We start from the raw sequence: 19,056 nt of genomic DNA on the forward strand, positions 1-19,056 counted from the left end.
TGCTGGGATTACAGGCATGAACCACTGTGCCAGGACAAAGTTGCTGGGTTTTTTTTGTTGTTTGTTTGTTTTTTGAGATGCAGTCTCACTCTGTCTCCCAGGCTGGAGTGCAGTGGCACAATCTCGGCTCACTGCAACCTCCGTCTTCCGGATTCAAGTGATTCTCCTGCCTCAGCCTCCCTAGTAGCTGGGATTACAGGCACGCACCACCATGGCCAGCTAATTTTTGTATTTTTAGTAGAGTCGGGGTTTCACCATGTTGGCCAGGCTGGTCTCAAACTCCTTGACCTCAAATGATCTGCCCACCTGGGCCTCCCTAAGTGCTGGGATTACAGGCATGAGCCACCGTGCCCGCCTGCCGAAGGGTATTTTTAAAAGGGAATTTTGGCATGGTGAAACTCTGTCTCTACTAAAAATATAAAAATTAGCCGGGCATGGTGTTGCGCACCTGTAGTCCCAGCTACTTGGGAGGCTGAGGTGGGAGAATCGCTTGAACATGGGAGGCAGAGGCTGCAGTGAGCCGAGATCGCGCCACTGCACTCTGGCCTGGGCCACAGAGCGAGACTCCATCTCAAAAAAAAAAAGGGGGGGTGGGAAATCTCATATCACCACACCTAGCCAACCAGTATCAGTTGTCACCTATCAGACAGCATCCTGGACTGAGGGTGAGGTATTGACATCATTGTTATATTAATCAATGTCCTTGGCATGCCACATCAGTTCCCCTGGTTCCTGGCAGGGGCACTAGAATCTCCCACTGGGAACCCCAAGATGAAGCCAGCCCCAGGGCCAGGCCTAGGGAATGAAGGTGCCATCAGCTTCTGAAGAAGGTGGGTGGCCTCTCCAGGATCCTCCAAGCCACTGTGGCCTGCACTTTCTCTGGATTCTGCTGGTGACCCTGAAGAATCTGAGGCTCAGGCCTTCCCTGGCCAATCAGAAAGCAGTGGCTTCCATCTTAGCTTCCTGCCCACCATGGACAACCCTGGGTCGTGGAACCCCCATCTGCTCCCTTTCATGGCTGGCAATGGGTGTAAGGGGGACTTGCTCAGATCTGATTCTCAAAATTCCTGCCAGGGAAGGCCAGGCTTCTGAGCCAGTCCATCTGTTGCCCCCTGACCCAGCCACCCAGCTTCCCTGCATGCAGGGCAGAGGGAACAGGAGGCCCCACGGGGCCACTGGGACCCCCTCCCTTGTCACTGCCAATGGCCTCACAGGTCCATGTGACCCACCAAGAGAGGAAGGCCAGGCCCAGCCCTGAGGAGTGATTCATTCATTCAGTTTACACAGTCAGACTTTGTGCTGGACACTGTTTTTTGTTGTTGTTTTTTTGTTCTTTGAGACAGGGTCTCACTCTGTCACCCAGGCTGGAGTGCAATGGTGTGATCTTGGCTCCCTGCAAACTCCGCCTCCCGAGTTCAAGTGATTCTCCTGCCTCAGCCTCCGGAGTAGCTGGTATTACAGGTGTGCACCACCACGCCTGGCTAATTTTTGTATTTTTAGTAGAGACGGGGTTTCACTATGTTGGCCAGGCTGGTCATGAACTCCTGGCTTCAGTGATCCTCCCACCTCACCTCCCAAAGTGTTGGGATTACGGACTTAAGCCACCGTGCCCGGCCTAGACACCATTTTTTATTTTATTTACTTATTTATTTATTATTATTATTATTATTTTGAGACAGAGTTTTGCTCTTGTCTCCCAGGCTGGAGTGCAATGGCGCGATCTCGGTTCACTGCAACGTCCGCCTCCTGTGTTCAAGTCATTCTCCTGCCTCAGCCTCCTGAGTAGCTGGGATTACAGGCACCTACCACCACACCCAGCTAATTTTTTGTATTTTTAGTAGAGACAGGGTTTCACCATGATGATCAGGCTGGTCTTGAACTCCTGACCTCAAGTGATGCACCCGCCTCTGCCTCCCAAAGTGCTGGGATTATAGGCGTAAGCCACCACGCCAGGCCTATTATTATTATATTTTGAGACAGAGTCTGGCTCTGTCACGCAGGCTGGTACAATGGCTTGATCTTGGCTCACTGCAACCTCCACTACCCAGGTTCAAGTGATTCTCCTGTCTCAGCCTCCCGAGTTGCTGGGATTACAAGCACGTGCCACTACGCCCAGCTAATTTTTGTATTGTTAGTAGAGATGGGGTTTCACCATGTTGGCCAGGCTGGTCTCGAACTCCTGATCTCAGGTGATCCACCCACCTTGGCCTCCCAAAATGCTGGGATTACAGGCGTGAGCCACTGTGCCCAGCCTTCAACACTATTTTTAACACTGGGTTCATGGCAGTGAAGAAGCCAGATGAGGCGCCCACCTGCAAGAGGGACAAAGGAATAACTACTGCAATGAATGAGATAGTTAAAATATACTGGGCATGGGAGTCCAAGGCGGGTGGATCATTTGAGGTCAGGAGTTCGAGACCAGCCTGGCCAACATGGTGAAACCCCGTCTACCAAAAATACAAAAATTAGCCGGGCGTGGTGGTGCACGCCTGTAATCCCCAGCTACTCGGTAGGCTGAGGCAGGAGAATCGCTTGAACCAGGGATGCAGAAGCTGCAGTGAGCTAGGATCACACCACTGCACTCCAGCCTGGGTGACAGAGTGAGATTCTATCTAAAAAAAGAAAAGAAAAAGAAAAAAAAAAGAGGCCAGCTGCAGTGGTTCACGTCTGTCATCCCAGCACTTTAGGAGTCCAAGGCAGGCAGATCGCCTGAGTTCAGGAATTTGAGACCAGTCTGACCAACATGATGAAACTCCATCTCTACTAAAAATACAAAAATTAGTCGGGCATGGTGGCAGGCGCCTGTAATCCCAGCTACTCGGGAGGCTGAGGCAGGAGAATCACTTGAACCCAGGAGGCGTAGGTTGCAGTGAGCCAGGATAGTGCCATTGCACTCCAGTCTGGGCAACAGAGTGAGACTCTGTCTCAAAAATAAAATAAATAAAATAAAATAATAAAATAAAATAAAATATAAAATAAATAAATAAAATTAAAATAAATAAAATAAAATAAAATAAAATATGCCTGTATCCTTGGATGGAGAAACCTGCTCCTAGAACCTCTACAGAGGTATGCAAATGCACACACATGCCCTGAGGCCAGCGGGCAGCAGAGCAGCGGAGACCACCTCAGGCCCAGCAGTCCAGGCCTGGCCACCGTGGTGGTGGCCCTTCATGTGCTGGGTGTGCTGCGCTTAACTACGGAGCGGATCCCCAAGGCTGCTCTGCAGGGCGCTGGGAAGAATATCCCGGGGAGGAGCTAAGTGGAGATCACATTCCCATTTGCGTAAAAAAGTGGGGGAAAGTGCATGAGGGGAGGGGGAAAGAATGCGGAGTGGTGCTGGCTGCACATGCGTTTGCTCGCGTGCTGCCTGTGCCATCTCAGAGGCTCACACACTGGTGCTTGCCTTGGGAGAACGGGGTCAGAGGTGAGACTTTGCCCTGCACTCTATTCCCTTTATTTTCTTTTTGAGACGGAGTCTCACTGTGTCACCCAGGCTGGAGTGCGGTGGTGCAAGCCCAGTTCACTGCAGCCTCCATCTCCCAGGTTCAAGCGATTCTCCTGCCTCAGCCTCCCGAGTAGCTGGGATTACAGGCGTCTGCCACCATGCCTGGCTAATTTTTGTATTTTTAGTAGAGACGGAGTTTCATCATATTGGTCAGACTGGTCTCGAACTCCTGAACTCAGGTGATCTGCCCGCCTCGGCCTCCTAAAGTGCTGGGATGACAGACGTGAACCACTGCACCCGGCCTCTTTTTTTGTTTGTTTTTCTTTTCTTTGTTTAGACGGAATCTCACTCTGTCACCCAGGCTGGAGTGCAGTGGTGTGATCCCAGCTCACTGCAGCTTCTGCATCCCTGGTTCAAGCAATTCTCCTGCCTCAGCCTACCGAGTAGCTGGGATTACAGGCGTGCACCACCATGCCCGGCTAATTTTTATATTTTTGGTAGATGGGGTTTCACCATGTTGCCCAGCCTGGTCTCAAACTTGTTGGCTCAACGGATCTGCCAGCCTTGGCCTCCGAAAGTGCTAAGATTATAGGCATGAGACACTGCCTCTGGCCAACTCTGTTAATTGACACATAAATGTAGGGAGACTTCATGTAAAAATCTGCCTTCACAGCTTCCTTGGAAAATCAGAAAGATCTGGCATTCACTCAGCCCATGTGCCCAGTACTTAGTAACACCTTCACACTCACCTGTCCCCACCCAGCTGCATAACATCAGACACATATCAGAACCCCAAGGATGTGGCCCGTGTCTTCTTCTCACAGTGACAGGGCCACCAGCAGCAATGAGGTGGCTCTAGCCTAAGGTCTCCTCTCTCCCAAGGTCACCTTGGCCTGTGTGTGACAGCTGACTGCATCTAGAAGGTGACCTTGCCCAGGTCTCACAAGGAAGTCTTTGAGGTTGATCTGTTATCTTCTGGAGCTCAGAGCTCTGTACAATCCACCCAACCCAGCAGCTTGTTTCTTGCAAACTGGAAAGAATGAAGCTTTCACAAGCTGCCTTTTTTTTTTTTTTTTGAGACTGAGTTTCACTCTTGTTGCCCAGACTGGAGTACAATGGCGTGATCTCGGCTTGCCACAACCTCCACCTCCTGGGTTCAAGTGATTCTCCTGCCTCAGCTTCCTGAGTAGCTGGGATTACAGGCATGTGCCACCACACCCAGCTAATTTTGTATTTTTAGTAGAGATGGGATTTCTCCGTGTTGGTCAGGCTGGTCTCAAACTCCCGACCTCAGGTGATCTGCCTGCCTTGGCCTCCCAAAGTGCTGGGATTACAGGCGTGAGCCACTGCGCCCAGCCAAGCTGCCTCTTCTTAAAGGAATTTCCTCCTCTGCCAAGTAAGGAAATCCCTAATGCTGTATCTTGAACTTTGTCATGAGGCTCCGTGATGAGGGAGTGACGTCAAGAAGGGACAGGCCAAGAGAGGGAATGTGACTGTCCCTGGGCTCCCTAAGGTCCTCTGAGGGGAGGTGCAAGAGGCCAGGCAGGGGCCGGGTGCGGTGGCTCATGCCTGCAATCCCAGCACTTTGGGAGGCCGAGGCGGGCGGATCACCTAAGGTTGGGAGTTCGAGACCAGCCTGACCAACATGGAGAAACCCCGTCTCTAATAAAAATACAAAATTAGCCAGGCATGGTGGTGCATGCCTGTAATCTCAGCTACTCGGGAGGCTGAGGCAGGAGAATATCTTGAACCCCGGAGGCTGAGGTTGCAGTGAGCCGAGATCATGCCATTGTACTCCAGCCTGGGCAACAAGATTGAAACTCCATCTAAAAAAAAAGGCCAAGCAGGGATCCACAGGCAGGGTGGAAAGGGGCACAGAGGCAGGGGCCGCTCCGTTTATGTGACACCATCCACATCGTTATGCAACACCACAGCTAAAGGTGCAGTACAGCCAACAGTGCTCCCACCCAGAGGGCCGGAGAACTTTCTCCAGTGGAGATGCAGTCCAATAAACTGGCTCTTGCCCCAAGACCAGAGTCAGTCAGAGATCCAGGGCAGTGGGGCCCCATGGCTGGCTTGCTGTTGGTCAGCCAGAAGGGGTGCTTTCTACACCCGCTGTCTCCCCGACCTTTGTCAGGTAACGACAGATGTTTCCCCACACCACAAGGTTCCACACAGTGAAAATTACCAGTGGATGCATCCCCTCCGGTACACAAACCTGGCAGGGGCTGGAGACCAGAGGTGTGACCCAGGGAAACCACCTGGCAAAAGTGGCAACATCTGGCCGGGCGCGGTGGCTCACAGCACTTTGGGAGGCTGAGGTGGGCAGATCATCTGAGGTCAGGAGTTCAAGACCAGCCTGGCCAACATGGTGAAACCCTGTCTCTACTAAAAATACAAAAAATTAGTTTGGCGTGGTGGCGCATGCCTGTAGTCCCAGCTACTCGGAAAGCTGAGGCAGAATTGCTTGAACCCAAGAGGTGGAGGTTGCAGTGAGCCAAGACCACTCCACTGCACTCCAACTTGGGCGACAGAGAGATTCCGTCTCGGAAAAAAACAAAAACAAAAACGTGGCAACATCTGAACCTCAGACAAGCACTTCCTGTGTGCCCTAGGCTTAAACTCTGTCCATAAACTTTAGACCATCTGTAAACCCACCACCAAGGAAGAGCAAATTACACAAACGTGGGACACAGTGCCCACAAGATCACATATCCAAACAACTGTCTCAGAGGGTTTTGAGTGTTGTTTCACAGGCCTTAAGCCCAGGTCCACCCAGCCCGCATCCCCTCTGGTATATAAACCTGGCAGGGGCTGGGGACCGGAGGTGTGACCCAGGGAAGCCAGGTAAAGTGCACACTCTAGGATTTGAGACAGGATTTGTTTTCCTCTTGGGGGTAACTCAGCACAAAAGAGGCCACCTTTAGATTTAACCACGAATTTGTTCTGGGGTTTTCCAGCAGCATTTTATTATTTATTTATTTTTTGAGACAGAGTCTCACTCTGTCGCCCAGGCTGGAGTGCAGTGGCGCGATCTTGGCTCACTGCAAGCTCCACCTCCCGGGTTCACGTCATTCTCCTGCCTCAGCCTCCCAAGTAGCTGGGACTACAGGTGCCCGCCACCACGCCCGGCTAATTTTTTGTATTTTTAGTAGAGATGGGGTTTCACTGTGTTAGCCAGGATGGTCTCGATCTCCTGACCTCGTGATCCACCCGCTTCAGCCTCCCAAAGTGCTGGGATTACAGGTGTGAGCCACCGCGCCCGGCCATTTTATTTTTTAGAGACAGGGTTTCCGTCTGTCGCCCAGGCTGGATGCAGTGGCACCATCATGGCTCACTGCAGCCTCGACCTCTCAGATTCAAGTGATCCTCCCACCTCAGCCTCCTGACTAGCAGGGACTACAGGCGTGCACTACTACCCTTTTTTTTTTTTTTTTTTTTGAGACAGAGTCTCGCTCTGTCGCCCAGGCTGGAGTGCAGTGGCGCAATCTCGGCTCACTGCAAACTCTGCCTCCCGGGTTCATGCCATTCTCCTGCCTCAGCACCTGCCACCACGCCCGGCTAATCTTTTATATTGTTAGTAGAGACAGGGTTTCACCGTGTTAGCCAAGATGGTCTCGATCTCCTGACCTCGTGATCTGCCCGCCTCGGCCTCCCAACATGCTGTGATTACAGGCATAAGCCACCGCGCCCGGCTACACTGGCTTATTTTTTAACTGTTTATAGCGACAGGGGTCTCACTATGTTGCTCAGGCTGGTCTCAAACTCCTGGGCTCAAGTGATCCTCCTGCCTTGGCCTCCCAGTGTTAGGATTACAGGTGTGGGCCACCATATCTGGCCTGAAATAATTTTGGAACCTCTCCTCTCCTCCCTTGGGAGGGCTGACTGAGGATGAAGAACCCACAGCTTTCCCTGGCCCAATGTATGTACTTTCAGAACTGAAGGGCACCAGTCCCTGCAGAGGACTCCAAAGACCATCCAAAGAAATCTGGGCAGGGCTTTCTGGAGGGTGGCCTGTTGGGAAGAACCTGGCCCTTTCCTTACAGCCAGCTCTTCTCACACCTGAGCTGGCCCCAACAGCCAGAGGGAATAGCCTGCTCCTGCCACAGGGCACCAAGATCGTACCTGTGTGTAGTTGGGACTACAGCAGGAAGTTCAAACTCTGGGTAAAAACTAGACACGTTCCCACTGCATATGCAGTAGATGGTAGACAAATAGTTAATCATCAGATCAAAAAAAATTTTTTTTAAACATCAGAAATACATGTGACAATCTGATGATTTTTTTTTTCTCTGAATAGACTACTAAGTCCAGCCAATAAATGGCTTCTAGTGAAGGCTTAATAGCTCAATACCTGTGAGGCTACTTAAATCAAAGGAAGAACGCTTTTTTAAACTACCATCTTGGGCTGGGCACGGTGGCTCACGCCTGTAATTCCAGCACTTTGGGAAGCCAAGGTGGGTGGATCACCTGAGGTCAGGAGTTCAAGACCAGCCTGGGCACCATAGTGAAACCCCATCTCTACCAAAACCACAAAAAATTAGCTGGGTGTGGTGGCGGGTGCCTGTAATCCCAGCTATTCGGGAGGCTAAAGCAGGAGAATTGCTTGAATCTGGGAAGTGGAGGTTGCAGTGAGCTGAGATCGCGCCATTGCACTCCAGCCTGGGCAACAAGAGCAAAACTCTGTCTCAAAACAAAACAAAACAAAAACCTACCATCTTTAGGACAGGGGTTGGCAAACTATGATCCATGGGCCAAATCTAGCCCACTGACTGATTCTGTATGGCTTTTAGCATGAAGAATTATTTTTACAGATGAACGTTTGCAAGAGGCTTGATGACAGGGAACACTAATGAGTCCCAATTAAACAACATGTTATCTCCTAAAAGAACTCCAGTCCTCACGTTAGTGGGCCAGTAGCATTATAAATAAACTGAATTCCACTTTGAATTTCACAATTAAAAATTTGGGAAATCTGTTTTCTCTCAGAATATAAGTACTTACACAATGTCCTTAGATTTTGCCTCTTGGCCTGCAAAGTCTATATATTTACTAATTTAGGCCCTTTTAGAAAGTTTGCCGACCCCTGCTTTAGGATGTCAATTTGAATCCCAAAGCATCTAAAACATTAAATTCTGTCCCTAATATGCCAAGAGGAAGAAAAGTACAGCCTGTTAAATATTAATGCACACTTTTTATTATATTAAAATCAGGCAATGGTCTGACAATAAAAAGGCTGCTTATGGAATACTGTTATGTTAAACTTCACTTACAGGATGTTAAATCCTTAGAACTAAGGTTTTCCCCCCAGAAAAAGATTAATGGAAACATCAGTTGCTTTTCAGACTTGATAGTTGCTGCTTCAAAAGGTGGTTTTACACAAATACTAAATTAAAAAAAAAAAAAAAAACCTTTAGTACACAATGAATTGCTTTTATTTCGGTATGCATCCACATTTCAGCATTTAGTGGTCCTGAACAGCAAGTGGAAAGACGCAGCAATTTGCCAGGAGGTCAAGCCCACCAATTTCGGGGATCTGCTGTGCACACCGGGTTCTTTCTTAATCCCTGCTGAGGATCTTGGGAAGCAGCAGCAGCACCAAAACCAAGGCATGCACCGGATTCAAGGTTCTTTTTGTTCCAGTTGTCAGATTCCAAACTAGACCCCAATGGATTGCAAGGATGACCAAATGAAAGCCCTGTTTAAAACTTCTTCAATTTTTAAAAGCAAAAGCAATTACAGGAAAGTAAAACAATTCAGAGGGATCATGTGTGCTTACAAGTATCTTCATGTGGTCTTTCTCCAAGTTCAACCACCAAGGACTCCGAGAGCTGGCAGGTCTGAGTAACCCTGGTGACTATTCGTTTCACCTTATCAAAACCTGAGCTAAAAACAATGCATCAGCTGATGACAGCAGAGGGTGGCAGGGCTGAGGACCCAATATTCATTTCCCAGGCTGGTGGAGAGTGAGTGAGTACGGTTCCAAAACTAAACAAGGGAGGTCAGAGGCTCTTTCCAACCTTACCTGATGGCTTCTGGCCAAAGCAAGGAAGTGTCATGGAAGGTGTTGGGTGGTGACGGTGCAAAAAGGAACTTGAGGAGGAGGGAGAAAAAGCAGCACCCCTCGATAAAGGTGGGGGAGAGAAGATATGGGGAAAGCCCTGAATTCCTCACCGAAGGCCAATCTCAGAGGGGAGTGGAGGGGTTACAATCTATGCTTCGGCCAAGGGCGGGAGTGGAGGAGCGTGGGGACAGGATGATGGTTTGGAAGGGGCATCACTTAAGACTTAAAGAAACCAGGGGTGCAGGCGAAACACCCCACACACCTAGCAGTAGTCCCACAGGCTGCGACCTGAAACCTTCACATCTACTCTAACAAGCCCCCCAGGCTAGAGGGCTGTTGTTGCAGGGAGGGTGGGAGGCGGGAGGGTAAGGGGAGAAGGCAGAGACCCCAGGCCGTGTAATCAGCAGCAAGGTGATTGTGTGATGTGTCTTTTCACAGTTGAGTTAGATGTGCCCCACCAGTTATGATGGGAATCAATTTAAACAGACTTTCTTGATCCCAGAAGTTCAACTACGTGGACAGTGGTTACACTTGACAGGATGATTTGTTATAGCACAACTTATATATTTCAAATGGACAAAAAATTAGTATCATTTACAGTATCTTAAGATAAATTTCCTTTGAATGGGAGCTTCCTTTCCAGTACTTTGAGGTCTACAAGACGTATCTAGAAAATTTACTACTGTGGAAAATGAAGACTGATTAAATCGAATTGGGGGGAAGGGGAAGGGCCTGTGGTTTTTCTTTTTGATTAATTGCTGTAACACTGTCCTTCGGGCGGCTGAGGGAGTTTCATATTTTCTTTAGACATCATTAGGCGCCGAAGCTCTTGCAGGACAACTTTGATGCTATATGAATTCTGCCATTTTGCTAGCACTGATATGGCTCTTGGGTCCACCTACAACAAGGCAAACAAAAGCAAATTACTCTCAGACTCTCAAACAAAATAGCTATATGCCGGGGTTAAGCTAAGGTGCAAACTGGAGTAAGATGTACTTTTTAAGCCGAACCTGCTGCTAATCCTAATACCTTACATGTGGAATACCTACCTGCTAGAGTCCCTCCCTCCAGTCGGCCTGCCTTTCCCTTTTGTGCCCTGAACCATTACTATCTGGGATAAGGAAACGGTGGTACTGACACTTGGGTGAGACTCAACCCAGCCCTACTTGGCTCTTCAATAATGGCCGCTGCTGGGCTGGCGGCTGCCGGGCTCAGGACCTGTCCTCTTCACTGCGCCCAGGTCAGGGGGACAGATGTGCATGCAGGGCAGTACGGACAGCCAAGGCAAAGGGTGGCCAGGACACCTGCTCTAGTGACAAGGGCGTGCCACAGAGCCAGCACCTCTCAGGTTAAGGCAGCATTTCCCAAAATAAATTCCCCAAAGCACAGGTTGAGCTCTGGGCTCAGGACTTTAGGTGGAACTCAGATTCAGGATTAAACACTAAACACACTGTAACAAAGCTCATCTCTTTTCAATTTTCCAGTCTTCTGAGTATCTCAAAGACGAAGGCTTGGCGTGACGTTAACATGTGTAGCATCCCTTCAACACTTGCTGATCTCCTCTTTGAACAGGAGAGCAGGCCTCAAAGGCTCAAAGCTTTTGGCAAATGACACATGGAGTCAAGATTTATTAACATTGCTCTGTTTTTGTAATATTTACTGTTGCCATTATTGCCCAGTTATGACAACTGAGACAGGTTTTTCATTTATGGTAGTAAAAATAAAAAAGCAAGGCCATTAAAGGAAAAAAATATTACATGCCAGTGGTTCACAAATAAGGCCCAGAGGGTAAAGGTGTAGCCCTGGGAAAGATCTTCCACGTCTGTGCCTCAGTTTCCTCATCTCTACCTCATCGGGGTGGCATGAGGAAAGAGCTCATATTTCAAAGCGACCAGCACAGAACTAGCCCAGGGTAAGTGCTATATGAGTGATCGCCAGATATAATTGGGAAACAGGCCCCATCCCAAATCTGTGCTCCTATGCACAGTGATACAGTTTATCAACAAATAACCAAAGAACCTAGGAATTGGGCCCAGTCTAAAAGCTCCTGATGTTAAGTACAAAGCAATTGTCAACTCCAAGGAACAAGTGGGGCAGAGAAAACAACTTACCACTCCATTAGAACTATTTACTCCATTCATATTAATTTTTGTTACAAATCTTACAAAGGGGGGTGCTTCTGGGTATTTAGGTCCACATTCTATTTTAAGGCTGTATATTCGGTTTTCATAAATTGTCTGGAAAAAAAGAGTACGGAGATGTCACACAATTACAAACAAAGCATTCAAAAAGGTAGAGCTTGTGAAACCCCATTTATCCCTGACTGTAGAACTGGTACATCTGCTTCCAGCATGGAGTCTACTTGTTCTGTGGTAGGTCACCAGTTCTATACTAGTTCCTACACTAGTTTATATGACTTCCGGGCCTTGGGGGAATACAAAGAAGATGGAGCATTTAAGCTAGTACCAGTGAAGTTTTTAGTATTAAGTCTAATCAGAGGGACCTGTTTTTATGTTAATTTCTCTACTTTGCAGTCCTTCTCTGGGGAATGGCAAGAGGCATTCTCTATTCTAGGAAGCCGAGTTAAATGTCCACTCACCAGGATCATCAGCCAATCAGTTAAATAACACTATGTGGTATTAAAGCACAGAACAGGTCACTGCTTTAGAGAACCTCAAAATTAAGACAAGACGAGGGAGGGGTGCAGACTCAGAGCTGCTTCCCCCTTCTCCATCACTCCGGGGTTAGGCACTGGGTAAGGGATTTCAACTGGGGTGTTCCATCCCTCCCTGCAGTCTTTTTTTTTTTTGGTAGTCTGACCTGAGAGATTACTGGCATTCAATGGGTGAGGCAGCACAGGGAAAAGCAGTCTTTTTTTTTTTTTTTTTTTGAGACGGAGTTTTGCTCTTGTTGCCCAGGCTGGAGTGCAATGGTGCGATCTCGGCTCACCGCAACCTCCGCCTCCCGGGTTCAAGTGACTCTCCTGTCTTCTAAGTAGCTGGGATTACAGGTATGTGCCACCATGGCCGGGTAATTTTGTATTTTTAGTAGAGACAGGGTTTCTCCATGTTGGTCAGGCTGGTCTCGAACTCCTGACCTCAGCTGATCTGCCCTCTTCGGCCTCCCAAAGTGCTGGGATTACAGGCATGAGCCACCACATGAGCACCGCAGCCAAAAACCGTCCTTCTTTAAAAGGCTAACTGTGCCTTTGTTGAGAAACACTGAAAAGTCCAACCCCTTATGCCAATAACCTCTTCACTGTACCATCTACCCCATAAGCAGGGAGATGTGCTCTGTTGCCTGGCTATTCCTTCTGCTTGGAGCGTCCTGCCCCCACCTGAAACGCCTTGCAACCCTGAAGACCCAGCTCAAACACTACCTAGTCCCTAGCTTTCTATCCCATATGAAGTCACACTGCTATCACATGTGTCTGAAGACCACACTGAAGGGTGATGTCTCCCAGTAAAGAGTAACCCCCTCAAAGGCAGGGGCTCCCCTCTCTGTGGGTTCCCCTGTCAGGCATCAGTGCCTTCTCTGGCATCAGTACCCTCTCCGGCATCCGTGCCCTCTCCTCAGGAAAGGAGTCTTGTACTGCATAATTGCTCCTGTGTAAACAGTGGCATCTAGTGGTCTTTGGGGAGAATAAATCAGAGGATGTGATTTAAACCCTTGATTCAGAAGGCATTCATAATATACCCATGGAAACTTTTCTTGTCCACAGGGATCCCAAACTACAACCAAACCAAAACTGTGAATTTCTACCTACCCTCAACCTGCCCTCTTCCTCCTCAGTGAATGACATCAGCATCTACCCAGTTAGCTAAAGCAAAAACTAGCAGGCAACCCAATTCCCCTCTCCCTTACCCTCTACCTGCCAGCGGTCAGAAGGTCCCACTGTTCTACCTCTGAAAGAGACCCCGTATCCATCCACTTTCCTCCACCCCCGTCACCTCTTCTGAACTCCCCCAAGTCTCTTTCTCTCTTGCTCCCGGCACAGCAGCCAGACCAACGTCTTAAAAACAGGAAGCTGTCTCTGCTGGCTTAACCCTCTGATGGCTCCTAGTGACCTGAAGAGGAAGCCAAAGTTCCCAGACTGACCCGGGCAGCCCTAACTGCCTCTTCTTTTACTCTTCTCCCTCCCCTGCCCACCATTCTTCTTCAACCTTGCCAAGTTCTCTCCACCTTGGGGCTCTCACCCCAGCTGCTTCCCCTTGGAAGTGCTCCCGATCCCCTCAGCCCCTCCCAACTGAGGCTCAGTTATGCATCAGACACCCTCACTAAACACAGAAAAAGGAGGGTGGGGGCCTTGACAGGGGCCCTCAACTGAATTGGTACTCAAATGTTTGTTGAATGTTTCTCTTCACACTTTTATATTATAAAATAAACACCTCATTGCAATTAAGGTGTTTCCTCAAAGAAAAAAAAAACCCAGTAAACAGAACAAGTAGGAAGCAAACAAAGGCATGACTCACATACAGATTTATGGAAAATATAACAGATCCATCCTCAGAACCTATCATAGTCTCCATCAACAACTATATACTCAGTGTTGACTGAATAGATCCTGAATGGAGCAAAAATCATGCTCCCTGGTTTTGTCACACAATTCAAGAATGAAATTCCTTACATTTTAAGGAATCAAATTTCTCACCACTGATATTCATCTGGTAATTTCACTGGAAGACAGTAAAAAAAAAGCCTCAAGTCAAGTTATCACAGACACACACCTGAAGGGTCATTTAAAAGCCCCGACCGAAGGCCGGGTGAGCTGGCTCACGCCTGTAATCCCAGCACTTCGGGAAGCCAAGACAGGCGGATCACAAGGTCAGTAGATCGAGACCATCCTGGCTAACACGGTGAAACCCTGTCTCTACTAAAAATACAAAACATTAGCCGGGTGTGGTGGTGGGCGCCTATAGTCCCAGCTACTTGTGAGGCTGAGGCAGGAGAATGGCACGAACTCGGGAGGTGGAGCTTGCAGTGAGCCGAGATTGCGCCACTGCACTCCAGCCTGGGCGACAGTGCGAGACTCCATCTCAAAAACAAAAAACAAAAAACCCCAAGCTAAGGCTGGGTGTGGTGGCTGACGCCTGTAATCTCGGCATCTGGGGGGGCCGAGGTGGGTGGATAACCTGAGGTCAGGAGTTCGAGACCCATCTGGCCAACATGATGAAACCCTGTCTCTACTAAAAATACAAAAATTAGCCAGGCATATTGGCAGGTGCCTGTAGTCCCAGCTAACCGGGGGCTGAGACAGGTGAACTGCTTAAACCTGGGAGGTGGAAGTTGCAGTGAGCCGAGACTGCACCACTGCACTCCAGCCTGGGTGACAGAGCGACACTTTGTCAAAAAAAAAAAAAAGCCCCAAGCTAGACTTTAATAGAAACCAGGGTTACAGGGTTTCTGGTTTTTTTATTTTGTTCATGAGTGCTCCAGGGACCTGCTAAAAAGGTTTCAGCAAAGGAAATGTGCCTGAAGGAGAATTGCTGGAACATTCTGTGTCTGTGAGAAATACTGCTCTTAAGATTCATTATTTGATCATGAAACAAACACTTTCCACTTTGTTGATATGGCTCATGCTTTGTGGAGCCGTTTGGCAGTGCTCATCAACATGTGAAATGGGCATGCTCAGACCAGCAGGCCCCTTCCTAGCAATTTCCTTCAGAGAGACGCAAACTTGTGCACAAAATGTGAAGCACTGTCTGCAATAGCAAAAATAACTACAATCTACATGTCTCCTTGCAAGGGACTATATGAACATGGCACATTCATATAACCCGGAGACTTCGTAGCCTTCTCAAAGGCCGAGGGACACTCCTTGGGCACACACACACATACGAAAGACTGGCAAAACATGGCACCAGGTACAGACGATACATTGTAGGATATGTATAGCCTATAAAAGCAGACATACACTTTCTTCCGATTCTGGGTATATTTGTGTGCACACAGGCTACTTTGTCCATTAGGCACTACAGGCCCAGAGCCTGGAGATTATAAATTTTTCCTGGGCCAAATGCATACATATGAGATAACTCCAGTCTAATCATTAAAAAAAAAAAAAAAAAAAAGACAAATTCCAATAGAGAGGCAGTCTACAAAATACCTGACCAGTACTCCTCAAAACAGCCAAGGACATCAAAAACAAGAAAAACCTGAGAAATGTCATTGCCACGAGGAGCCAGAGATATGATGACTAAGTGTAACGTGGTTATCTTGGATGGGATTCTGGAACAAAAACCAGATATAAGTAAAAACTAAGAACACCTAAATAAAGTATGGACTTTAGCTAATAATAATGTATCAACGTTGGTTTATTGGTTGTGACAAATGTACCATTATAACATAAGATGCTAGCAACAGGGAAAAGGTAGCACAGGAAGTACTACCTTTGCAACTTTTCTATAAGCCTGTAAGTATTAGAAAATAAAATTTGTTTTAAAAATGTATGAGCTAGGTTAGGCACGGTGGCCCACGCCTGTAATCTCAGCACTTTGGGAGGCCAAGACAGGAGGACTGCGTGAGCCCAGGAGTTCAAGACCAGCCTGGGCAACAAAGTGAGACCCTGTCTCTACAAAAAGTAAAAAAAATTAGCCAGGTGTGGTGGTGCGCCTGTGGTCTTGGCTACTTGGGAGGCTGAGGCAGGAGGATTACTTGATCCCAGGAGGTCAAGGCTACAGTGAGCTGTGATTGTGTCACTGCACTTCAGCCTGGGTGACAGAATGAGACCCTATCTCAAAAAAAAAAAAAAAAAAAAAAAGTATGAGGTATGAGAAAAGGAAAAAGGTATTAATTACAAAAATATGCAAGGAAAATTACAAAATCTAAACATACAAAAAGGAAACATTAGGTCAACCAGTCACCTGCTATTCAGTTCCAATCTTACATAGTTATATACAAATTACGTTTAATGTACAATGTGGGTACATGCTATGTTAGAATGCAGATCACAGTAACTGTTGGGGAGAAGAGTGGGGACATGGCAGTTAGGGATAAGTCAGGAAAAAAGACTCCACACTAGGTTTTATAACAGAATTTAATATAAGACATTGCTTAAACAGGCGTCAGTGGACTGAAAATTCAAAGGGAATCTAAGCTAACACAGATGTAATAACTGAAATGAAGCAGGATGGAAACTCTTAAGGGAGTGGGGGATAAGCTGGAGTTTACCAGGGTTGAGTTTACCAGGGTTGGAGGCTAAGGAAGAGGTCTGAAGAGTTGAACTCAGAACTCTGAGGAAGGGGTGCTGCCTGGCTGCTGCTAGAACCTCCAAGGAGGGGGCTTGGCGGGATGTGATGAGGCTGGTTTTGTGAATGTCCCCAGAAAGCTGGAGGCTGAAACACACTGCTGATGCCAGGATGAAGGGCTGTTACCAGGGTGGTACAGACAGAACAAACAGGCAAACTGGATACAGCAAATCCCTTTTCCCTTCCCCATGCCTTTCAGGCTCTCTCTTGTGTCCCTGACTGGTGGAACCTTCAGAGGAAGCCAGCTGACAAAGGAAAAGTGTAGTGTGCAGAGTCCCAGCCCCAGCATCCAAAGCAGAGTGGAGAGAAGTGGGCTTGGAGTTTCCTAGCCAGCAGCAGCAGGCACCTCTCTGCACAGCGACGAGACACAATTATCCTTTGTACAGAGACTCTCCCTCTTCCCACCATTCATGGCATCTTTCTGAGTGAGCACGGGGCCCATCTCTAGGCAATAGTAAGTTTTCACTTCTCTAGTTAGGTTGTAGAATATTTGGGTGGCACTCAAATATTCTTAAGGACTGAATGGTCAAATTAACCACATGATCCTAACAGAAAATAAAAAGTAGGAGGCATTTGCCCCTTCACATTTGCTTGCTGTTCCTTTAGGTATCACCCCAGTATGAGCCCCTCACCTCGGCAGCAAGAGCTGGTTCTGGGCTTCAGTGTCTTTTGCACTCCCCCAACCAGGCTTGCCCCTGCCCCGCAGGTGCCAGCAGCAGCAGAGGGGGCACCTTTTCCCCAAGTGCCAGGTTCTGACAGCCCAAGCTTCCTCTGCTGGCCTCCCAAACCCAGAGGGTGGTTACTGTTTCTGCAGCAGTATCTCTGTGTTCTCATATTGTGCCTTCTTTGATTTTTTAGTCCAACATCTATTTGATCAACTTCCTATATTAAATTATCTCTGTTGCCTAGTATTGGGTATCGATCCAAAGGAAATTAAATCAGTATCTCAAAGAGATCATCTGCACTTCCACACTCATTGCACAGTTATTCACAATAGCCAATATATGGAAACAACTTAAATGTCCTAGAGAAAATATGGCATATATCACACAATGAAATATTATTCAGCCATAAATAAGAAATCCTGCCAGTCGGAGAATTGCTTGAACCTGGGAGGCGGGGGCTGCAGTGAGCCGAGATGGCGCCACTGCACTCCAGCCTGGGCGACAGTGCGAGACTCTGTCTCAAAAAAAAAAAAAAAGAAAAAAAAAAAGAAATCTTGCTAGTCATGACAACAAGGATGAGCCTAAAGGACATTATGCTAAGTGAAATCAGCCAGACACAGAAAGACAAAAAGTGTATGATCTCAATTATACGTGGAATCTAAAAGTAGAACTCACAGAAGCAGAGAACAGAACAGTGGTTGACAGGGACCAGGGTGTAAGGGGAGACACTGGTCAAAGGGCACAAACTTTCAGTTATGAGTAAGTTCTGGGAATCTAATGTAAAGCATGGTGACTACAGTTAATAATACTGGATTGTTTACTTGAAATTTGGTAAAAGAGTAGATCTTAAGTGTCCTTACCACAGACACACAAGGTAGCTACACGTGGTGATGGATGCGTTGATTAATTTGGTTGTGGTAATCATTACACAATGTATATCAAATCATCACACTGTATACCTTGGATATATACAGCTTTTATTTATCAATTACATCTCAATAAAGCTGGGAAAAAAATTAGCTGGTATGATTTCTCTTTTCCTGACTGACACAGAGTTAAAGTGGGACTAAGTTAACTTCTTATTCTATATACTCTGTATTGTTGGAAAAAAAAATTTTTTTTTGAGACAAGAGTCTCACTCTGTCACCCAGGTTGGAGTCCAGTGGTATGATCTTGGCCCACTGAAACCTCTGCCTCCTGGGTTCAAGCGATTCTCCCCCCTCAGCCTCTTGAGTAGCTGGGACTACAGGCGCGCATCACTACGCCCAGCTAATTTTTGTATTTTTAGTAGAGATAGGGTTTCAACATGTTGGCCAGGCTGGTCTCGACTCCTGACCTCAAGTGATTCACCTGCCTCGGCCTCCCAAAGCGCTGGGATTACAGGCGTGAATCACCACACCTGGGCTTTTGTCATTAAAAATTTTTACAAGAATATATTCATATTCATTAATCAGTCATATAACTTAAGGCTTTTTTTTTTTTTTTTTTTTTGAGATGGAGTCTCGCTCTTGTTGCAAGCAGTGGCGCGATCTCGGCTTACTGCAACCTCTACCTCCCAGGTTCAAGTGATTCTCCTGCCTCAGCCTCCTGAGTCAGGCATCTGCCACCGCACCCAGCTAATTTTTATACTTT

General features: G+C 47.6%; 1 protein-coding gene across 7 annotated transcripts in view; it reads right to left on the reverse strand.

Moving 5' to 3' along the window:
* Positions 1-8,622: 8,622 nt before the first annotated feature.
* UBE2V1 (ubiquitin conjugating enzyme E2 V1) overlaps positions 8,623-19,056 on the reverse strand; it is a 35,101-nt gene continuing 24,667 nt past the window's right edge. For all 7 annotated transcript variants that reach the window (XM_055104983.1, XM_014343092.3, XM_003806555.5 and 4 more), the window contains 2 exons: positions 11,624-11,749; positions 8,623-10,410 (listed from right to left, as the gene is read on the reverse strand). In XM_055104983.1, coding sequence (XP_054960958.1) covers positions 10,264-10,410; positions 11,624-11,749 — 273 coding nt within the window. In that variant the 3' untranslated portion in view covers positions 8,623-10,263. The remainder of the gene's footprint in view (positions 10,411-11,623; positions 11,750-19,056) is intronic.

Source organism: Pan paniscus, chromosome 21 (genome assembly GCF_029289425.2).
Source record: "Pan paniscus chromosome 21, NHGRI_mPanPan1-v2.0_pri, whole genome shotgun sequence".
Classification (NCBI taxonomy): domain Eukaryota; kingdom Metazoa; phylum Chordata; class Mammalia; order Primates; family Hominidae; genus Pan; species Pan paniscus.